Source organism: Malania oleifera, chromosome 12 (genome assembly GCF_029873635.1).
Source record: "Malania oleifera isolate guangnan ecotype guangnan chromosome 12, ASM2987363v1, whole genome shotgun sequence".
Classification (NCBI taxonomy): domain Eukaryota; kingdom Viridiplantae; phylum Streptophyta; class Magnoliopsida; order Santalales; family Ximeniaceae; genus Malania; species Malania oleifera.
In genome coordinates, this window is record NC_080428.1 from 68489315 (window position 1) to 68509930 (window position 20616).

The following is a 20616-nucleotide window of genomic DNA, read 5'->3' on the forward strand; positions in this document are numbered from 1 at the left end:
AGATGTCTTAGTTTGTCATTATCAAAACGAGATTAAGCTTTCTTAGGCCAACACATGTCACCATTTGTACGAGGATATGTGTGTCATAACCCCCAGTCATTCGATTTGTGTTTCTTTAGACGGTCCAGATTATGCCACGTCAGCAATCCCTGACATCTCTCTAGAGCCACCTGGTGGCTGCTCATGGCAACTTGATGTCACCTTCTAGCAAAAATAAGAACAAAAAAAGAATAAATCTTTTTTTCCACGTTTCACCACTTGAGGGTGACACGTGGACCCCACTATCCTGAACCTATTGACCCAATTTAGATTGATCAAATCGGTATGTTTCCTGAGCCATTTTTATTTTATTTTATTTATTTATTATTTAATTTTAAAGTAGCTTTTTATGGAAAATAATGAAAAAATTTGTAAAAATAAAATAAAAAATAGAAAAATTAGAGAAAATTGAGGAAAATCTAGAAAAATATTTTGAAGGTCATAAAAATTGGAAAAAGTATTTTTGGGCTCTTTTAAGCCATAAAAAAAGTAAATATCTTTAAAAATCCTAGAATTTTTTTTTAAAAAAATGTTGAAAATCCCATAAAATTTCTACAAAAATTTTAAAAAATATGGGGATGATTTTAAAGATTCTTTTGCTTATAATTTGACATTTCTCCCCAATTTTTGCTTGGGTGTGTCTGTATGATTTTAAAAAGGACAATGAGGTATTTTACACATCACTTGTATTAGTTTTGAGGGGGGGTTTATCTAATAAGATCTCTCGTTTGGAGGTCTTGTTAGATATTCCTAAATCACACTGAGATTTTTAATAATTCCTGTTAATTTTATTTATTTATTTTGTTAATTTTAAAAAAGGAGTCAATTAAAGGTTATTAAATTCAATTTGAGGATAATTCATAATTAATTAAGTATCGTTCATAGAACGGGTGAGTAGGGGGTGCGAATATCTTCCCCTTGCATAACCAAACTCTCAATCCTGATTCTAGTAGAAGCAGACCGAGACTACTAGTTCCTTAACCTAAGTTTAATCTAGTAACCAATTAAATGAATAGTAATTAAGTGTTATAACCGTACATTTATAAATAGTAGATTAGTGGTAACTCCATATTAAAATTTTCAACTTCATATTTTATTCCCTTACGGTGGGGACGTCACGACAAGGAATATACCAATTAATTAATTAATTAAGATGGTTTGACCATAGCCCACTCCATCAACAATCCACGATTAAAAAATGATCTTTCAAAAAAAAAATCCATGAAAAAGAAAAATTCAAATATAATATCTAATGATCACTCACGTTTACACTCAACCCAAATCCTAGCCAAGGGCTTGCTTCATCTCCAGCAAAAATCCTCAATTAGGACCTCTTCTGTTGACCTCGATCATAAATACGTACAAACAATTCTACCCCTCATTGTCTCTCTCTAGCTACGCTACATGCATGCTTAACTAGTCTTTGCTAATTTAATACATATAAGTATATTACATGTGAACAAAACCTATTCTATATAACTTAGCCTATCTTCTACATAACAAAATAAGGAAAATTGCTATGATTCAACAGCCGATCATTTTCAATAATATATGTAGCGATCCGGACCTATAAATAATTTTATACAGCGGAAAACCTCAGATACAAATTATACCAGAGTACTAAATAATCTTATCACAACAATATCTCCAATATCAAATTAAATACATCCTTAAAGATTCAAAGATATACCAAATATAACAAATTTAACATTTAATCAAAACTGCTCTTTCTAATCCCACCCACGCTTCCATTACGTTATTCTAATTTTGGCTATGCTTCTCAAGGTATCTGAAATGTATAATAATAATTGGGCGAGATACCTCTTAGTAAGTAAGGACTAGATTATTATCAATGTGTGGCTAAAATAAATTTTAGTGTAAAAAAAATAAGTTAATAATAATTTGACTTTAATAAAAATTGCATTTGAATAATTGTGTATCAATTATGTAAAATTAAACATACTTTCTTTCAAATCATAATTTAGGTCTAATTGTTGGTCTTATAAGGCTTAAAATCTTGTTTTGATGATAACAAATGAGATGAACTTAACATATTTGTTAAAGTGATGATGTTTCAGAATTGCTTAGAGCGCAACGTTCAAAAGCTTCAATAGTTATAAAGGATCAAGACCATTAAAGTTATATTCATACTTAAAGAGATTCAAAGGAATCTCAAAGTAACAACAAAATGATTAAAGGATGAGGAATCTAAAGCTAACTCAAGCTAAAGTCTAAGGAAACTCAAAGTGACCATATCATGGAAGACTTCAAGCTTAGAGTGTAGGGCTTTAGGATATACAATGTAAGTACTTCATATTAAAATACCATGAGAAAATATTTTGAAGCTCATTAAGGGTATTATGGACTTAGAGACCTAATTTTGAAAACTTTGGAAAATGTTTTAATAAGTAATTAAAGCAAGAGAGCAAGGAGTGTTTGAAAAATAAACTGAAAAATCATATTTTTGTCTGTCTAGATAACTGAAGGTTCACGTCAGACGTTTGAAGAATTTCCTCAGACGGCTGAAGATTTTATTCAGACGGCTGAAGAATTTCTTAAACAGATTCTAAAGAGGTAGTATACCTTCAGACGTCTGAATTGGATCCTTAAACGACTGAAGTGTCACCTCAGACGTCTGAACAGGATCTTCAAATGGCTAACTCTGTATCAGTTCAAATTTTTCAGAGTTTTTTAACTGTTGAGACGATTGAGCCCGAAGGCCTAGATGATTGCACACTGTTAACAACTAAAAAAATTTAAATTGTTTGAATTTAAAAATAAGTTTCTTGTGCCCCAAATTTTATGGAAACTTGGGAAATACTCCAAGTAATCTTGGCCAACACGAAAATACGTTTATTAGCCTATAAATACATATGTTTGGAAGATCAAATTAACCAAGAAATTGAAAACTCTCACAAAAGTTGAAAGCTCTCTAAATTCTCTCTTGCTCTCACTCTTGCTGATCTGATTTGCTAAAAATCCCTGAAGTACTGATCATCCTTCTCTAGTGTTCTAAGTTCTTAATTCTCATTTGAAAGAGATATTGGTGAAATCACTATTGAGCTTCAATCTAAATTCTTTTGATATTTTACATTGAAGTATATCGTGCCGAAATTGTACTAACTTACTCTTTTTGAGAGTGTTTTCTGTACACTGAAATTCTTTTTGATTCTCTTGTAGATTGTGACCAGTCCAACATATTTGGATCATTGAACCAAGCGAGGGGATATCGCTTGGAGAGGTGACTACTCTAACTTATTGAATGAGTATTGAGCGTGGGGTATCACTTGTAACGGTGTTGTTCCGCCTGGAAAGGAACTAATTTAGTAGAATCCTTTGGTGGTTTGCCAAAGACGAGGACGTAGGCTGGGGATAAGTCAAACCTCGTAAAAATTATGGTGTCAATCTCTTTCCCTTTACTCTTTTTAATTTTCAGTATACATATAAATAACATGGATGTTTTAAATTCTTAATCATAAATATTACAAAGTTTAGAAATTAAAAAAATTGAAGTTTAAATTATTTTTGGGCTTGCAGAAACCAAAAGGGAGTACATTGGTTGATGAATACTTTATGAAAATCGTAAGGAAGTACGTTGATTGGTTAACACCCAAAGACTCTTTAACTAAAAGTTTATTTAAAGTCTAACCTTTTGGAAAGAGTGTTAGATTTTATATTGCACTTCATTTTAAGGAAGCAAATTCATTAATATAGGGCTTTATATCAGTAAACTAACTTTACTTTAACTGATTGAATCAAAATCATATATACAGGATTACAAACAAACAAAAACTAAATTCTTGTGAAAAGCTGAATCTTATATCTTAGTTTGGATATCGTGGTTGATTGGATATTTGATTGGTTGATTAAGTTTTATTTTATTGTGTGGTTGTGGATTGAATAAAGACTTAAAGCTTTTGTTTTAAGTTTGATAAATAAACAAGAGGTAAAGAATTTTGTAAAAGGATTTAAAAGAAATTTTAATAAACCAATTCACCCCCCCCCCCTCTTGGGACTATACCTTTGTTATCACTAATAAATGACACTAATCACATAAATATTTAAATATGTTTAAAAGATTCTCTTTTGGCCCATGCATGTCATGTTTAACTCCCATGACTGGGTTGTGCGTTCCGAAGACTGAACTTAACTTGATTGGCCGACCAAAGTTAAATCAAAATATTATATTTGTAAGTACGATTTGCTCATCACATCCTAGTCTAAAAATAGGTGTGTGTAACCCTACTTAGGTCAAATCGACTATCCATTGCCAACACTTTCACAACAGTGTGGTTGTACTCATATTCCTCTGTAACTACGGTATCGAGCATTCATCACATTCAAACCATCAGGGTTCTTAAAACATATAAATATAATTTATGCAATAAAAACATTATCATAATCTCATCATTTTTCCTAGTAAACAATTGGTAAATAAATCTCATCATTATTCACAATCAAACACGAAATAAGCATAATCCCGCATAAAATCCCAAACTTGCTCATTATTCGCAATCAAATAGGTAATAGATAAATCATCGTAAAAATCTCATCATTTTCTCATAATAAAATTTTTAATAATCCTCATCATTATTCTCAATCAACCACGTAATAAATATAACACCGTAAAATTCACAATCTTACTCAATTATGCAATAAAATAAAGTAAACTCATATCACACAATTTATATAATAATTATAATTTCATAATTTGCCTGTGAAATTCTTATATATATATATATATTTATATTGGTGGATTTAAATAAAAATGCAGGTATGATCAACTCCCTATATTTAAATTTAATCCCCAATCCATTTTGAAAAACCCAAATAGGATTAAATCCTCGCAGTATAATTTAATTCAAGCATATGGATATAATTAAAATAAAAATAATCAATATAAATTAGAGATATTTTAAAATGAAATCTGACATAATTTAACTCACTTACCTTAACTCTGAAGTGGTGTCTACGGCGTGCAAAAGACGAAATTTTTTCGGTTAAATCTTTGAAGAACGGAACTGGGACTCAAGAATGATGTTCGTTCTTCAATTTCACAGAGAAACAGAAACAGAACCCAGAGGTCATCAAGGAGATGGAAAAGAAAGTGAGAGAGAGAGATGGGATTGTCGGGGGTTAACTTCCTGAAGGATCAAGAAGTTCCTGATCCTTTATATATATATATATATATATATATATATATAATATTATATTATTATATTATATGATATTAATATATTATTATATTATTATATTATATTATATTTATTATTTAATTAATAATCATTATTATTATTATTTATTTATTTATTTACACTTATATGCATATTATTTTTGGAGTCGTTACAATATATATGTGTGTGTACATAGGCATGTATATGTATATGTTAAAAAAATTAGGTGACAATAACCTTCGAACAATAGAAAATTTAAAATATTTTTTGTGCAAGTAGCTAATTTAAGAGTTTGTCGTACATTGGACTTGCATAATACTTTTAAAAGTGGGGATTGGGGAATGATTAATCCTCAATCCTTTTATATGGTCTTATTACATTTTTGGAGTTAAAATGACTTCTTATTTTTTTCCTTCCTTTATCTTTTAAGGGTGGTGGCAAAAGTAAAGGTGCTTACTATAAAATTTAGAGAATCTTGTTTGATGCTTTTAAAGCCATACTTCAATATTGAATTCAAAAAATTAATAAAAGAATGAAGTCCTAACGGAAGTTCTAAGGTATAAAAATTAGTTGATTGACACATGGAAGAAAAAAGAGCCTCATTCATATTTTTTGGATAGAAAAAGAATTTCATTACTCATAAAAGAAGAATATACAATGATGAGAATAAGAAATCTTCAAATTGAGAAATAAAGAATACAATTAAAACAATTATGCCCCGTCGTCTTATTACACATGCTCAAAATATGTATCCTTAAATATTCGACCTAAAAAGGCAACTAAGAAGGCAAGTTCCTCCTATGAAAACTTCACGAATTTTGCTTCAACCAAATCTTTTAGTGCATAAGTGCGAAGAGCACATCGTGATCAATTAACGTCAGTGTCTACCAAAAAAAAAAGTCGCCTTTCATTTCAAAGATCTCGAAAAATGTAAGGCAATCAAGGAGAAAGAATGATTGATCCAAAAAAAAAGAACAAAGCCCACAAATCTTTGAACCTCTTTTTTGGTTTTTATACCACTCCAAAATCTTCAGGCACCTGAGACAAGTCCCAAAGGGTCGTCAACAGTGACATGGGTAACTTTCAAATGAACAACCTGCATGCAGCTTGGCTAAAAAGGGGGAAAGAAAAGTATACATATTGTGCATGAGGACATCAATCTGAGAGTCGCAGCCAGCTCAATAGCCACCAGCATTCCGACAAAATTGTGTTTTATGAGAGGATGGGAGTTAGGAGGAGAAGGGAATAGGATAGATGGAGGGCTAAAATATTGGAGGGTAAGCCATCAAGGTCAGGAGGGGGCACAGGTGGCAAAGCACGTGATTTACCCAACAAGCATTTGGAAAGGGATCCCTTCAATTGAAGGGGTGGTGGTGGTAGTGGCTGTCATTGTTGGGTTGATGTGATGTGCTGATACAGTAGTTTCTACTTGGCATTTTGGGCCCATTCATTAAATACAATCTAGGACCCCCACTGCACTTCCTATGAAGCGCCTTAATTAATTGGGACATATTAATTTCACTGCCCCACATTCAAACCCATCAAAGATATGAAACCCAAATAATTTTTACATACCATAAAGTCGTAGTTTTGTAAAATTAAATCTAACCCAAATAACTTTTACTTACCATAAACTTGTAGTTTTGCAAAATTAAATCTAACCCGAGTAACTTTTACTTACCATAAAGTTGTAGTTTTGCAAAATTAAATATGACTAATATGTATTTTTTGAGATTTTCTTTTAATATCAATAACGTAAATTAAAATTTATGACTTCTAATAAAAAAAAAAAAATTGAGAGTGTGTTTGTTTAGGAGATTAAGAGTAATTGATTAGACTTCAACTCTTTATAACTAATGATATTTCAATTAAAATATTAGACTAGAAAGTTAAGGAGGTTTCTTGATTAATTAGCTCATGTGCATGGGTTCATTTAGAAAAACTAATTGTCCTCCATGCAAGATATTAGCAGTTGAATGATCTCAAGTTAGGGTTATGCGTTGATGTGAGGCTCTAAGGCAATAATGTGGGTCTCATGCCACTTTAACGAATTCAAACACTAACATTAACACTTCATGATAATTAGTGCGATTCAAATTTTATATGAAAGGACCATTTTTCCTAATTCTAAAGATTTTCTTAGAACTAATTGGTTCCATTCCATCCACTCACCTCACATGATTAACTCAAATTAAGATATAGGTTATCACATGAATAGGATATACCAAGAAACTATGCACATAGTAAATTGGCGGTCAAACTTTCTTTTTTCTCTCACAATTATTCATAGGGTACTTTTGAGATTATTGGTAGATGATTTAGGAAAAATATTATGTATCCCCAAAAAATTTTATATATGTTATAATTTATTTCTTGTTTTTTATGTTATGCTGGAGCCAGGAGACTCGTAAGCTGAGCTGGAGACGCGTGAGATGCAAGCTAGAAATGTTATCCGGGCCATTTAATTTTGATGAATGAAATTTCTCAAATCTAATTCATTGTAATTTATTATAATTGATTCCAAGCTACCTATAAATAGAGGGGTTGTGGACACATGAAAATACAGAGAAAATAGAGGAAGAAGAGAGTGTGAGGAAGAGGAAGAGAGGCCTGAAAGAATTGTATTTTCTTTCCCAGCGGTTTAAATGAATTGCGGTGTGCTCCGTGGACGTAGGTCGATCTTGGCCGAACCACATAAATTTCTAGTGTCCCTATTTTTCTAGTAGCTCATAGGGTCCTAACAAGTGGTATTAGAGACCGGTTAGAGCAGAAAGGTCAGATTGAAGTTTTTCACTGAAATCATAGCTCTGTCCAGTGGCTCGAAATTGAATTTTGAGGCCACCATCACGTTCACCTCACCGAGACAAAGCCAACAGTGCAAGCCAGAGCTCGAAAGAAGTTCAAACGGAGGCACACGCGCCAACACGCGCTTTGCCAAAGTAGTATGCCTCATCACGCGCCGATGAGTTACCGGCCACACACCCTGCTAGCGCACCATGCGTCTTCCTCCCCCGGCCACCTCGACCCAACCCGACAATCCTCGACCTGAACTAGAAGCCCGCTCCAGAATCGGTCTGCACCTGACCCAGATCTATATCAAACCTGGACAAACCCGACGCCCACTCCAGACTCGGCCACATCAGCGGCATCCTGTCAGTGCATGCAGCGTCAGCGTTGAGTCAGATGCCACGTCATCTGCCACGTCAGCTCCGCATCGGCAAGTGGGCCCCAGTGACACGTCAGCGAGTGGGCCCCACAACGACATGTTAGCACTGCCACATCAGCAAGTGGGGGTCCGCGGTGCCACATCAACATTGTTGACTAGGTTTGACCTGATCTTTGAATGGGCTTTTCAGAGTCATTTTGGGTCTATTTTTCGAACAACTTGAACCATTTCTAAGTTTTTCAACCATTATGGATCCAACCGTGATATCTATTTGAGCTAATTCTATCTCTAAACAAGTAAATCGAGATGTCAAACGAAATGAACTCAAAGATCGAAATGTTTAACGACCACAATTTCAGTTTCTAGAAGATGTAGATTGAAGATTATTTGTTTGGAAATGAGTTGCAATTACCACTGAAGGGTAAGCCAGCATCTATGAATGAGGACAAGTGGGAGTTTCTTGATCGTAAAGCTCTCGGAGCCATCAGAATGACGTTGTCAAAGTCTGTGACATTCAATATCAAGCATATATCGTCTACCAAGTATTTGATGGATGTGTTTTCTAATATGTACGAGTAGCCGTCGGCCACTAACAAGGTACATCTTATGAAAATATTATTTACTATGACCATGTCTTTAAGTGAAAGTTTTAGCAAACATTTGAATAATTTCAACGAGTTGTCGAATTAACTCGCCTCAGTTAGGATTTTATTTGATAATGAGATTCATGTCCTACTGATTCTTAGTCAGTTGCCTGAAAGTTGGAATGGTGTTGTTACTGCAATCCGTAGCTCTGCAGGGAAATTAAAGCTTATGTACGATGAGATTGTCCGCATGATTTTAATGGAAAAAATCAGAATGTAGTCAAGCCATGGTTCCACTTCGAGTTCAGCCTTGAACATGGAAAGTCAAGGTAGAGGAAACAGGCATGGACGATCAAACAACCGCGGCATATCTAGGCCCAAGCGATCTAAATCCAGAAATCCCAGAGGTTCTTAAGACATAGGTTCCCAAGGCGCAAAAATCATTGAGTGCTGGAACTATAGAAATATTTGTCATTACAAGAACCAGTGCAAAAGTCTGAAGAAAGAATATGAGACGAGGGCGAAGACAGAAATAAATGTTGCTTTAGAAAATGATGATATGTTGATATGCTCTTTGGAGAGCAAAAAGGAGTCTTGGGTATTAGACTCTGGAGTTTCATTCCATGCCACTTGCAGCAAAGATTGCCTAGAAAAGTATACATCGGGTAATTTTGGTAAAGTATATCTTGGCAATGATCAACCTTGCGACATTATCGGCAAGAGGACGGTGAAGATCAAAATGAATGGGTCAGTATGGAAACTGAGAGATGGCAAGTATATTCTAGACCTAAGGAAGAACTTGATCTCATTTGGTCGATTGACAGATGAAGGATATAACACAACTTTCATTGGTGATGAATAGAAGATTTCAAAGGGTGCACTAACGATTGCACGAGGTAAGAAAAGTGGTACTCTTTATGTAACTCCTAATGCATGCATGTCTATTACAGTTGTTACAAGAAATGATGATAGCAATATATATCATCAATGACTCGGACACCTGAGTGAGAAGGGACTCAGGGTGATGCACTCAAAGGGTAATTTGAGTGATTTACAGTCGGTGGGGATTGACATATGTGAGGATTGCATATTTAGGAAATAGAATAGGGTCAGTTTCTAGACAAACATCAATACCCCCAAAGAGGGAGAGACTTGAGCTAGTCCATTCGGATGTATGGGGACCAATAACCATTTCATCCACAGGTAGGAAGCATTACTTCATAATATTTATTGATGATCATTCATGGAAGGTATGGGTTTACTTCCTGAAATATAAATCTAATGTTTTTTATGCTTTTAAAATTTGGAAAGCAATGGTAGAAAACGGAACTGGTTTGAAAATCAAGAAGCTGAGATCAAATAGCGGTGGTGAGTATGTTGACACCGAGTTCAAGAAATTCTGCTATTAGCATGGTATCAGAATAGAAAGAACTATGTTAGGTGCGCCTCAACACAACGGCGTAGCTGAGCGGATGAACAAAACGTTGATAGAAATGGTCAGAAGCATGCGTATGCCATCAGGCTTACAAAAAATGTTTTGGGCAGAAGCAGTTAACACAACAGCTTATTTGATTAATAGGAGTCCATTAGTATAGGAGTCCATTAGTACCATTGGACTATAATCTACCAGAAGAAGTATAGAGTAATAAAGAGGTAAGACTTTCAAATTTGAGAGTTTTTGGTTGTGTTGCATATGTACATATCAGTGATTATGTAAGGAATAAGGTGGATCCGAAATCCTGGAAATGCACTTTCATCGGTTATGGTGGAGATGAATATGCGTATCACATTTGGGATGATGAAAACAAAAAAGGTGATTAGAAGCAGAGATGTGATTTTTTATGAAAAGATGATGTACAAAGATAGACACACAACAGAATCTACAGAGTCTGAAACAACCTTTGTAGATGTGGATGATGTTTTAGAAGGTGTAAAGACACATCAGCGGAACACCGAGAATCCTCAGCATAATATTGAGAATCCTCAGGCAGAGGAACCTGTGGAGTAGATTGTTGCACCACCACCCCCTACTCCAGCACCAGAGTTTAGGAGATCTTCTCAATAGCATGTACCAAACAAAAGGTATGTGAATCATTTACTTCTTATAAATAGAGGAAAACCTGAATGCTATGTTGAAGCATGTTAGGCAAGAGATTCAAGCAAGTGGGAGCTTGCATTGAAAAACAAGATGAAGTCTATAAACTCCAACAAAACATGGGAACTAGCTAAGATGCCCAATGGTAAGAAGGCTATTCACAACAAATGGGTGTACAAGATCAAAGAAGAGCATGATGGATCCAAGGGGTATAAAGCTCGGTTAGCAGTCAAAGGTTTTGAACAAAAGGAAGGAATTGATTACACTGATATTTTTGCACCCGTTGTCAAGCTGACAACCATCAGATCTTTCTTAAGTATTATTGCCTCAGAGGGTTTACATCTTGAGCAGTTGGACGTGAAGACGACATTTCTTCACGGTGATCTTAATGAGGAAATTTATATGCAACAGCGAGAAGGTTTTTCAGTTAAAGGAAAAGAGAATCTTGTATGCAAATTGAAGAAGAGTTTGTATAGTCTCAAACAAGCTCCTAGGCAGTGGTACCAGAAATTGATAGTTGTATGCAGAGGAACAATTTTTAGAAGTGTAATGCCGACCACTATTGCTACTTCAAAAGGTATCGTACTAGCTATATTATCCTACTGTTATATGTTGATGATATGCTAGTTGCAGGATCAGATATAGAAGAGATCAGAAAAATTGAAGCAGCAATTTTTAGAGGAATTTGATATGAGATACTTGGGGATCTCTAGAGATAAGCAACAAGGAACGTTGCGGTTATCTCAGTCAGAGTACATCAACCGTGTTTTACAGAGGTTCAACATGAGCAGTGCTAAAGTTGTAAATACACCATTGGCAGGTCACTTCCGTCTCTCTAAGGATCAATCTCCCTAAAAAGATGAAGAAAAAGACTTCATGACTAAGGTACCATATGCCTCAGTTGTTGGAAGTCTCATGTATGCTATGGTTGATACCAAACCAGATATTGGCCAAGCAGTGGGAGCTGTCAGCAGGTATATGTCAAATTCAAGAAAGACACACACTAGGAAGCAGTGAAGTGGATTTTGAGATATCTACGTGGAGCTATCGATAAGTGCCTATGTTTCAGCCAAAGCGTTTTGAAAATCCAAGGGTTTGTAGATACTGATTTTGCAGATGAAATTGATCATTGCAAAAGCACCACCGGATATATATTAACTGTTGGCACAACAACTGTTAGTTGGATGTCACAGATACAGAAGATTGTTATTCTATCCACTACAAAAGATGAGTATGTAGCAGTGACAGAAGCCAGTAAAGAGATGATTTGGCTTTAGGGTTTGTTAACGGAACTTGGATTAAAGCAGGAGAGGAATGTTTTGTACAGTGACAATCAAAGTGCAATACATCTGGTAAAGAACTTCGCATTTCATTCTAGAACTAAACATATTGGATTGCGTTATCATTTCACCAGATCTCTTATAGAGGACGGCGTTTTGACACTTGAAAAAATCCAAGGTAGCAGAAATCCTACAGATATATTAACTAAGGTGGTGACTACAGAGAAGCTGAAGTTGTGCTCAACTTCAGTTGGTCTTCATGCCTGAAGACATATTTTGAACACATCATTTATTCATATACTGATACGGGTTGAGGAGGCGTCTCCGTCTCCGAGTGGGAGATTGTTATACTGGAGCCAAGAGACACATGAGTTGAGCTAGAGACGTGTGAGCTGAGTTAGAAATGCATGAGATGCAAGCTGGAAATGTTATCCGGGCCATTTAATTTTGATGAATGAAATTTCTCAAATCTAATTCGTTGTAATTTATTATAATTGATTCCAAGCTACCTATATATAGAAGAGCTGTGGACACATGAAAATACAGAGAAAAGAGAGGAAGAAGAGAGTGTGAGGAAGAGGAAGAGAGGCCTGAGAGAGTTGTATATTCTTTCTCGGCGGTTTAAGTGAATTGTGGTGTGCTCCGTGGACATAAGTCGATCTTGACCGAACCACGTAAATTTTTAGTGTCCTAATTTTTCTAGTTGCTCACATGGTCCTAACATTTTAGGCTTTAACACTCCAATTTACTGGAAAAAATTAATACAACATCTCTACTCCGATGGTTCCTTTGTTTTCATCACATGAATAGGATATGCCAAGAAATTGCTTGCGTAATAAATTGGCTATCAAATTTTTCTTTTTCTCTCACAATTATTCATAGGGTACTTTTAATATTATTGGTAGATGATTTAGGATAAATAATATGTATGCCCAAAAAAAATTTGTATATGTTATAATTTATTTCTTGTTTTTTAGGCTTTAACACTCCAATTTATTGGAAAAAATACAAAAATTTTTGTTTAATATCTCTACTCCAATCATTATATATACACATAACATAACATATCAAATATAATAAAATTAACTACCAATCGTGTAATTAGTCAATCCACTCTAACCAATATTATTTAGTTTCATCTAATCTCAACTTTAACACATTCCAACGGCCTATTAAAAGTTATGAAAACCAAGTGAAACATAATGTGTCACATTTAATTTTTATTTTACAAAAAAATGCATTAAATGATGGCTAGCTAGCATGAACACACATGAAAGGAGTTGAGTGCTAGCTACGGGACACAATTAACACCAAATGTTCACCTGAAAACACTTGCTTGCTGTTCCCTTGCACGGTGAAGGGTTGGCAGCCCCATATGTAGGGGTTCTATTGGAACGTGTTGTTGTTGCTGCCTCAGAAGACAGTGCATCAAATACTGCCCATCCATTATTGGCTCTGTCCTACTCTTAACTTGCTAGAAGAGGAAAGTGAAAAAAGTGAAAAGAGAAGATGGGGAAAAAAGATTAGAGGTAAAGAGAAAGTACTAATTCGTAAATGAGAGAGGCCAGTGTATATGCAGGGACAGTTTATTAACTTCATGGGTTAACCGGTGGAGGATAGGTACCCCTTGATTGGAGGAGCAGTGAGGGTGACATGACTAAGTGCCATCTGAATCAAATTAGCTTTAGCATAAATAAATAATCAAACCTAATCCACGCATGAGGACAATCTCCTAATTAAGAAAACTGAGTCACTGTCCACAAGTACTCACTGTCACTTTGCATATGATTACCCTAATCAAATGGTTTCATTATCAGATAGCTAGGCAATTTCTGGGCTGTATTTTCCAATTTGTATGGTGAATAGTTTTCCCACAAGGGGGGAGCTAGGCACATGGCGTGCACAGGTGCATGTCTTCTGTTTTTTTTTTTTTTTATCTTCCTCTTTTTATTTTAATTTTATTTTTTTTTCATGGGTATGGACATAAAGACAAGCATATGCATGCTTGTATCTAAATGGGTATGTACACGCACGAAGAGTTTAAATATATTTTGACTTGTGAATTTTTAGATTTGTTTCTTCAAGGTGGGTGGGGGTTGTATATCATTGATCTGTATAGACACATTAATTAAGGAATTAGAGAAGGAGAGATGGACCAAAAGCATAATTTTGTTTTTAATCATTTGGAAGGATGAGGAAGTGGAACATACATCATGTAGAAGGGTAAAGGAGCGGACTCATTAGACACCATTCATATATATATATATATAGTGTGTGTATTTGTAGAGTAGACCACTACCCTCAATTTAGAATTTGGCTATGTCTAGGTCATGTAGGAGATAGCTCTTCACTTCCTATTAGAGCATGAGTCATTTTTTTTTTTAGATTACGCACCGGGTATCCACATGTCCGTTTTACGGTCCACGTGACTAATCCTGCGCCCCTTGAAGTTGACCCCACAACTCCAAAGGGAGGGTAAATTCAGGAGTTTAGGGACGGAAACGAATGCGGGAGGATTTCAACACCTAATCTCGTGAAAGGCACTCCCGCATCTTATTACCATGATGTAACTTTATAAATTTCCTTAAAAAATGACCAAACATATTCAGAACCCTAGTTGCAATGACTCGGCTTAGAATCCTAGCTACTAGGGTCTTCCTTTGATCCTCATTTGTTTAATTCTTCACCATGGCTTCTAATTTGTTAATTTCTTGTGGCGGAAATCATAAATATATTGATGCAAATTTTTAAGGAATACTAAGGTTATGTCAGGTTGGTTACATTCCTATTCTAATTTAAAAAATCTCAAAAATAGTAGCCCCTGATGAGTCTTCTCTAAAGTTAAATTAAAGCGGGCTAAGTGAGGAAAAAATATCAAGGTAACGAACAGATATGGTGAGTTCTTAAAAAGACCATACCTTCAAAGAGATTACTTTGCCTTATATATGATATTAAAAGCATTTATTACATTAATGGCTCTTAAATAGGTTGCCCTTTCAAGTAACCCCTTCTAACTTAATCACCCAAAGTTTGATGTCTTAGTAAGTGCTTTTTTTTTAACCTAATTTATTATATTTTATTGGCAACTAAATTTTCATATGGGAGCTAGTATCATCTATAGGGTTATAGCTTATAGGCTTATGAAGATGAAACTTTTTTATTACTAGTCATAACCTACTTTTTTTTTTTTTCATATAATTTAGAAAGATAGATTATATATGTTTGTACGCTATTATTTTATAGAAAAAAATTTAAATTATTTCACATCTCATAATATTATTATTGTAGTCATTAAAAGCACACTCTATTGATTTTGATAACTTTCATAGTGTGTCTTAAATGATTTGGTTTTTGGAGCCACTCTTTCTAATTTAACTTTTGATGATTCTTTCTTTGTAGTATACGTCACCATTAAATATCGATTATATATTTTTTTTACGTGACTTACTTCCTTTCTGTAAAATTATATAGCTATGAGCTCACAAAAACAAACCTTCTTTCAGGCGAAATTTTTAACCTCATGAAGATGTGACTTTTGCTTTTTAAATTAAAAAACATATATCGTGTTCATATATTTCTATAAAAAAAAAAATTCACAATTATCGGTCTCGCTCATAACATTATTGTTACTCTCCGATCCCCTAATTAATTTAAACATAAAATTAAAAAAATGAAAAAATCAAATTCAAAATATTCAATTGTTTAATTAAAAAATTATTTATGGTCATTATGGAGACTTAATCCTCCTCCTCTAAAACATTCTCTTGAGCCCTAACAATCAACACCTAAGCAACAAGGTGTCACCTTTACATTGATTCTTTAATATGCAATAATGGAGGCCAAATTTAATTATTCCAAAGTGGAAATTAATTTATATGCATCCACATTATATAATAAAAAGCAAACATTGCATGATTATCTGGAAAATTAAATGGGAAACCAAACTGGAGTGATGGGTACAGGCCAAGGGAAGGGAGGGCGTAGGGGCAGGGGTAGTTAACCTAACCATGGTTAAAAGAAGGAAGGGAAGGGGGGGGGAGGGGAACACTTTGATTATCCCTTTCCTTTTTATGAGTCCTCTGGTTTTTTTGACTTGGGATATTTGGGTCCACCCTCCAGCCCTCCACCGTCTTTATGGATTGAATGATAAACAGCACCGCACGTGGAGTCTGAATCAAGGGACAGTCCAGCCCCAATAATAGGGCCCTCATTTTTAATTTCTCCCCCCCTTTTTTAAATTTTAAATTTTTACTTTTACTTATTTTTATTTTTTGGATTTCATCTAAGATTCGGGTTGGGCGGTAAAGACAATGACTCACACATGAACAAGCATCTAGTCGTCAAATGTAATGTTAGTGCTTTAAGAATATGTTTTGATACGAATCCTAATTGTGTGAAACAATCCAATAATTTTTAAGTGGGTTCAATATTAATATGATATCTTATATGATTGATGAATTTAAATTCTTCGTATGTAATTGACGAAATACATTTTTATAAGTATATTTTAAAAATCTTACGTTATAATTTTAAACTCTCACAAAGTAAGAGGTGTTTCTTAGTGTGGGTCTCTCTTAAGTCTAAACATTAATATAATATATAGTGATCGGAGGGTTCCAAATTTTATATGGACGGACCAACCCTTGCAAGTCTTTCTCATGATATTTATTCCTTTTTAGTTTTATGTTGGATGAAGTATGATAACTTTTAGATAGGTGACTTCAGTTCTTGAAAATTATTACATTCCTATATAATTTTCACTATATAGACTTGATTGTATTCCAATTTATTCCTCACGTTTAATTTGCATAATAGATATTCCTTGGATAATACATAATATAATGAAAAAATTGTGAAAAGAAATTCATAATAGTAATTCCTTTTATATTACACATTATTTCATTCAATATGGTATAATAAAGGAATAGATCGATATTCTTATAGTGAAATTTGGGAATAGTTATTCCTTACAGGAATATGAATTCATAAAAAAATTCATATTGTCAATTATATGATGAATAGCGCTACACTTACCCATCAAATCACATTTTTATTTAATCATTATTTTATATAATTATACCGTGCACATAGTTTAATATGCACAAAGTAGAAGGTAAAATGGTGATATTTAGAAGACATATAATCATTGTTGGATTTACCGCAATAATAATCATTGTATAACTAATTATAACTAATATATTATGATGATCTATTCCGATAAATATTATACTTTCTACAAACCAAATATAATAACTTAAAATTAATACACAAAATTTTTAACGTAAAAGTTTCATATATTCTAACCATTGAAAGATTCTTGATGAAGGACACTCTTGCGGGGTGGAAGACTAGTTTTATGGTTTAATAATTTGGATTTTAAAAAATTAAATTTTAAAACAAAGAACATTAAAAGTTTTAGATATATATATATATATATATATATATATATATATGTAGTACCCTTGAAAAGGAAAATTATTTTTCTAAAAATAAAATCATTACTTTTCCCTGCCCACCCATATAATTCCCACTCATGGTATTTGTTGCTTAAAGCTTGCCCACTTCCCTTATCCCTTCTCTCTCTCTCTCTCTCTCTCTCTCTCTCTCTCTCTCTCTCTCCTCTGTGCCAGCTCCCATCTGAAAGGAATTACAAGCTATATTGCAATATAGAAAATAGAGACACTGCAAAGACCCACAAGTGGAGAGAGAGACCCACAGAGCTAGGGTCACCTACAGATGCATTAAGAGAAACCAAAAAATAATATTCCCATTTGATCATGGAAGCCCAAAATGAAAATGGGATCCGCCGCCCTAATTTCCCACTTCAACTCCTAGCAGACAAGACCCAAGAACAAGCTTCTAATCCCACCTCTTATTCTTCTCTTCCCATTTCTCCGGCCACCCGACCCAACCCCACGGCGCCCACTGCGGTGGAGACCCTCAAGAAGCCTCCCCCCAAGAGGACCTCCACCAAAGACCGCCACACCAAGGTCGACGGCCGCGGCCGCCGGATCCGCATGCCCGCCACCTGCGCCGCTAGGGTTTTCCAGCTCACCCGAGAATTAGGCCACAAGTCCGACGGCGAAACCATCGAGTGGCTCCTCCAGCAGGCCGAGCCCGCCGTGATAGCTGCCACCGGCACCGGCACCATCCCCGCCAATTTCACCTCCCTCAACATCTCCCTCCGCAGCTCCGGCTCCACTCTGTCGGCGCCATCGCACCTCCGGAGCACCGCCAGTTATTATAGCTCCGGCGGCTTCCCCCCGCCGCTGCCGCTGTGGGAGCGGAGCCGCATCGAAGAGTCCGCGGCTGCGCAGCGGAGAATCCTGTTTCCGGGGGAGAGTTCGCAAGTGGGTTTTCCGTCGACAAACGTGAACTCCGAGGGCGGCGTCGAGTTGTCGGAATCCGACGGGATTGGTGGTGCGGGGAGAAAGCGGCCGCCGGAGCAAGAGCTGTTGAGCAATCAGATGGGTGGGTATAATTACTTGTTTCCATCGAGCTCGTCGAGTTCGCTTCCGACGAGTCAAGGCCAAGTCCCGGCGGGGCCCGCAACGACGACGTTTTGGATGATGGGTGGCAGCGGGCAAGAGCAGGTGTGGCCGTTTCCGGCCTCGGTTGGGAACAGCAGTTCCATGTACAGAGGGATGACGATGTCGAGCGGGCTGCACTTTATGAACTTCCCGGCGGCGTTGGTAGCGGGGCAGCAGTTAATGGGTGGCGGCGGCGGCAGTGGGGAGGGGAGCCACGTGGGCATGCTGGCGGCGCTGAACGCTTTTAGGGGGGCAGCTGCGGATGGGGAGTCGGGGGCGAACGGCGGGGGGCAGCCGCATGAGGGAGGAGAAGGTGGAAGCAGCTAGTCATCAGCAGATCGAACTAGAGTCAGGTTTATGAAATATATATGTATCTATATTTCAAGTGCAAGCAAGCTAGCCAAGCTAGTGTATGGTTTGATCGATGCTTTTAATTTTCTCTCTCACTCAATTTTCTAAATTTCAGTTCTTTCTATATATATATATATGTGTGTGTGTGTGTGTGTGGATTTTGGATGTGCATTGATGATGATGATGATTTGAAGTACAATTGATTAGTTTTTTATGATAATAATTGAGTTTGACAATCCATTTTGGGTTAATTTTTTACGAAGATTTATATTGATGATTGTATATATATATATATATATATATATATATATATATATATATACATATGGGGGAGTGTTGCTGCAGATGGAAGCTGATCTGATCATAATTATATGATAAGGTTCCTATTATAATCTATATTATGTATGTTTAATCATGCATCCACTGTTATATTATAAGCAATATCTTATATCTTAACTATTATTTTGAAGTGCTGGGTTTGATCTCTTTGAAGCTAGCTTGGTAGCTAGCAACATCAATATAACCCCGTATGTAGAAAATGTCTTAATTAATTAATTTGGGTTTCAAGAAGAATATCACATACACTCACATACCAGAAAGCCAAGGATGAATTTTATATGCATGCAATATTAATTAATTAGGTCTAACAAACTCATACTCGCTCTCTGCACCTCTCTCTCCCTCTCTCTCTCTCTCTCTCTCTCTCTCTCTCTCCCTATATGTTTATATATGCGCTTTACAGAGAATGCAGCTGGTGATCACACTGTCCATTTAATTGGAGTTTGCTTGGTTTTTTTTTTTTTTCTCAAGAGAGAAATCATGTAGAGTACAGATGGGTGTTCATTGATCATCATCGTGATCCTTCAATTATACTACACGTCCCTTGGATTAATCATAAGGTATATTATATGTAAAATGTATGGTTCAATTTTGACAATGTGTTTCTGACTTTCAGTGTGTATTCTCATCGATCATTAGCAATCTGAGATTTGGGTCTTCTTGAAATTCAAGATTAAATGTACGTATATGACCAAAGTAAATGATTCGCTAGCTATTCTGCAACAGTATATTTGGGGTTAAAGTTGAAGGTACGTTGTCTTTTTACATGCAACTTAATTGATTAATTTGGGATAATTTTAAAGTACTACTCTTCATTCCCAAATTGAGATTGTACTATGCAGTTTGGAAAATGGAAACCCAATATTAAGGGATTTAATTGGAGTTCCATCTTTCGATCTGAGTTTGTGTAAATTTGAAAATGCAACACAAAATTATATTGGGGTTTTTCAAAACTAATCCACACAGGTTCAAGTCAACAATTTAAAATTTATACTCCGAACAGAATCTAATATTCGGTTTACAATATACAAATTGCATATGCATAATCTCAATTTAGA

At 35.4% G+C, this 20616-nt stretch overlaps 1 protein-coding gene across 1 annotated transcript; it reads left to right on the plus strand.

Annotated features, from left to right (window-relative positions):
- Window positions 1-17893: 17893 nt before the first annotated feature.
- LOC131144444 (transcription factor TCP15-like) lies at window positions 17894-19470 on the plus strand. Its single transcript, XM_058093107.1, has one exon. It carries the CDS (start codon window positions 18116-18118, stop codon window positions 19193-19195), a length of 1080 nt encoding a protein of 359 aa, XP_057949090.1. The 5' UTR covers window positions 17894-18115; the 3' UTR covers window positions 19196-19470.
- Window positions 19471-20616: the final 1146 nt, after the last annotated feature.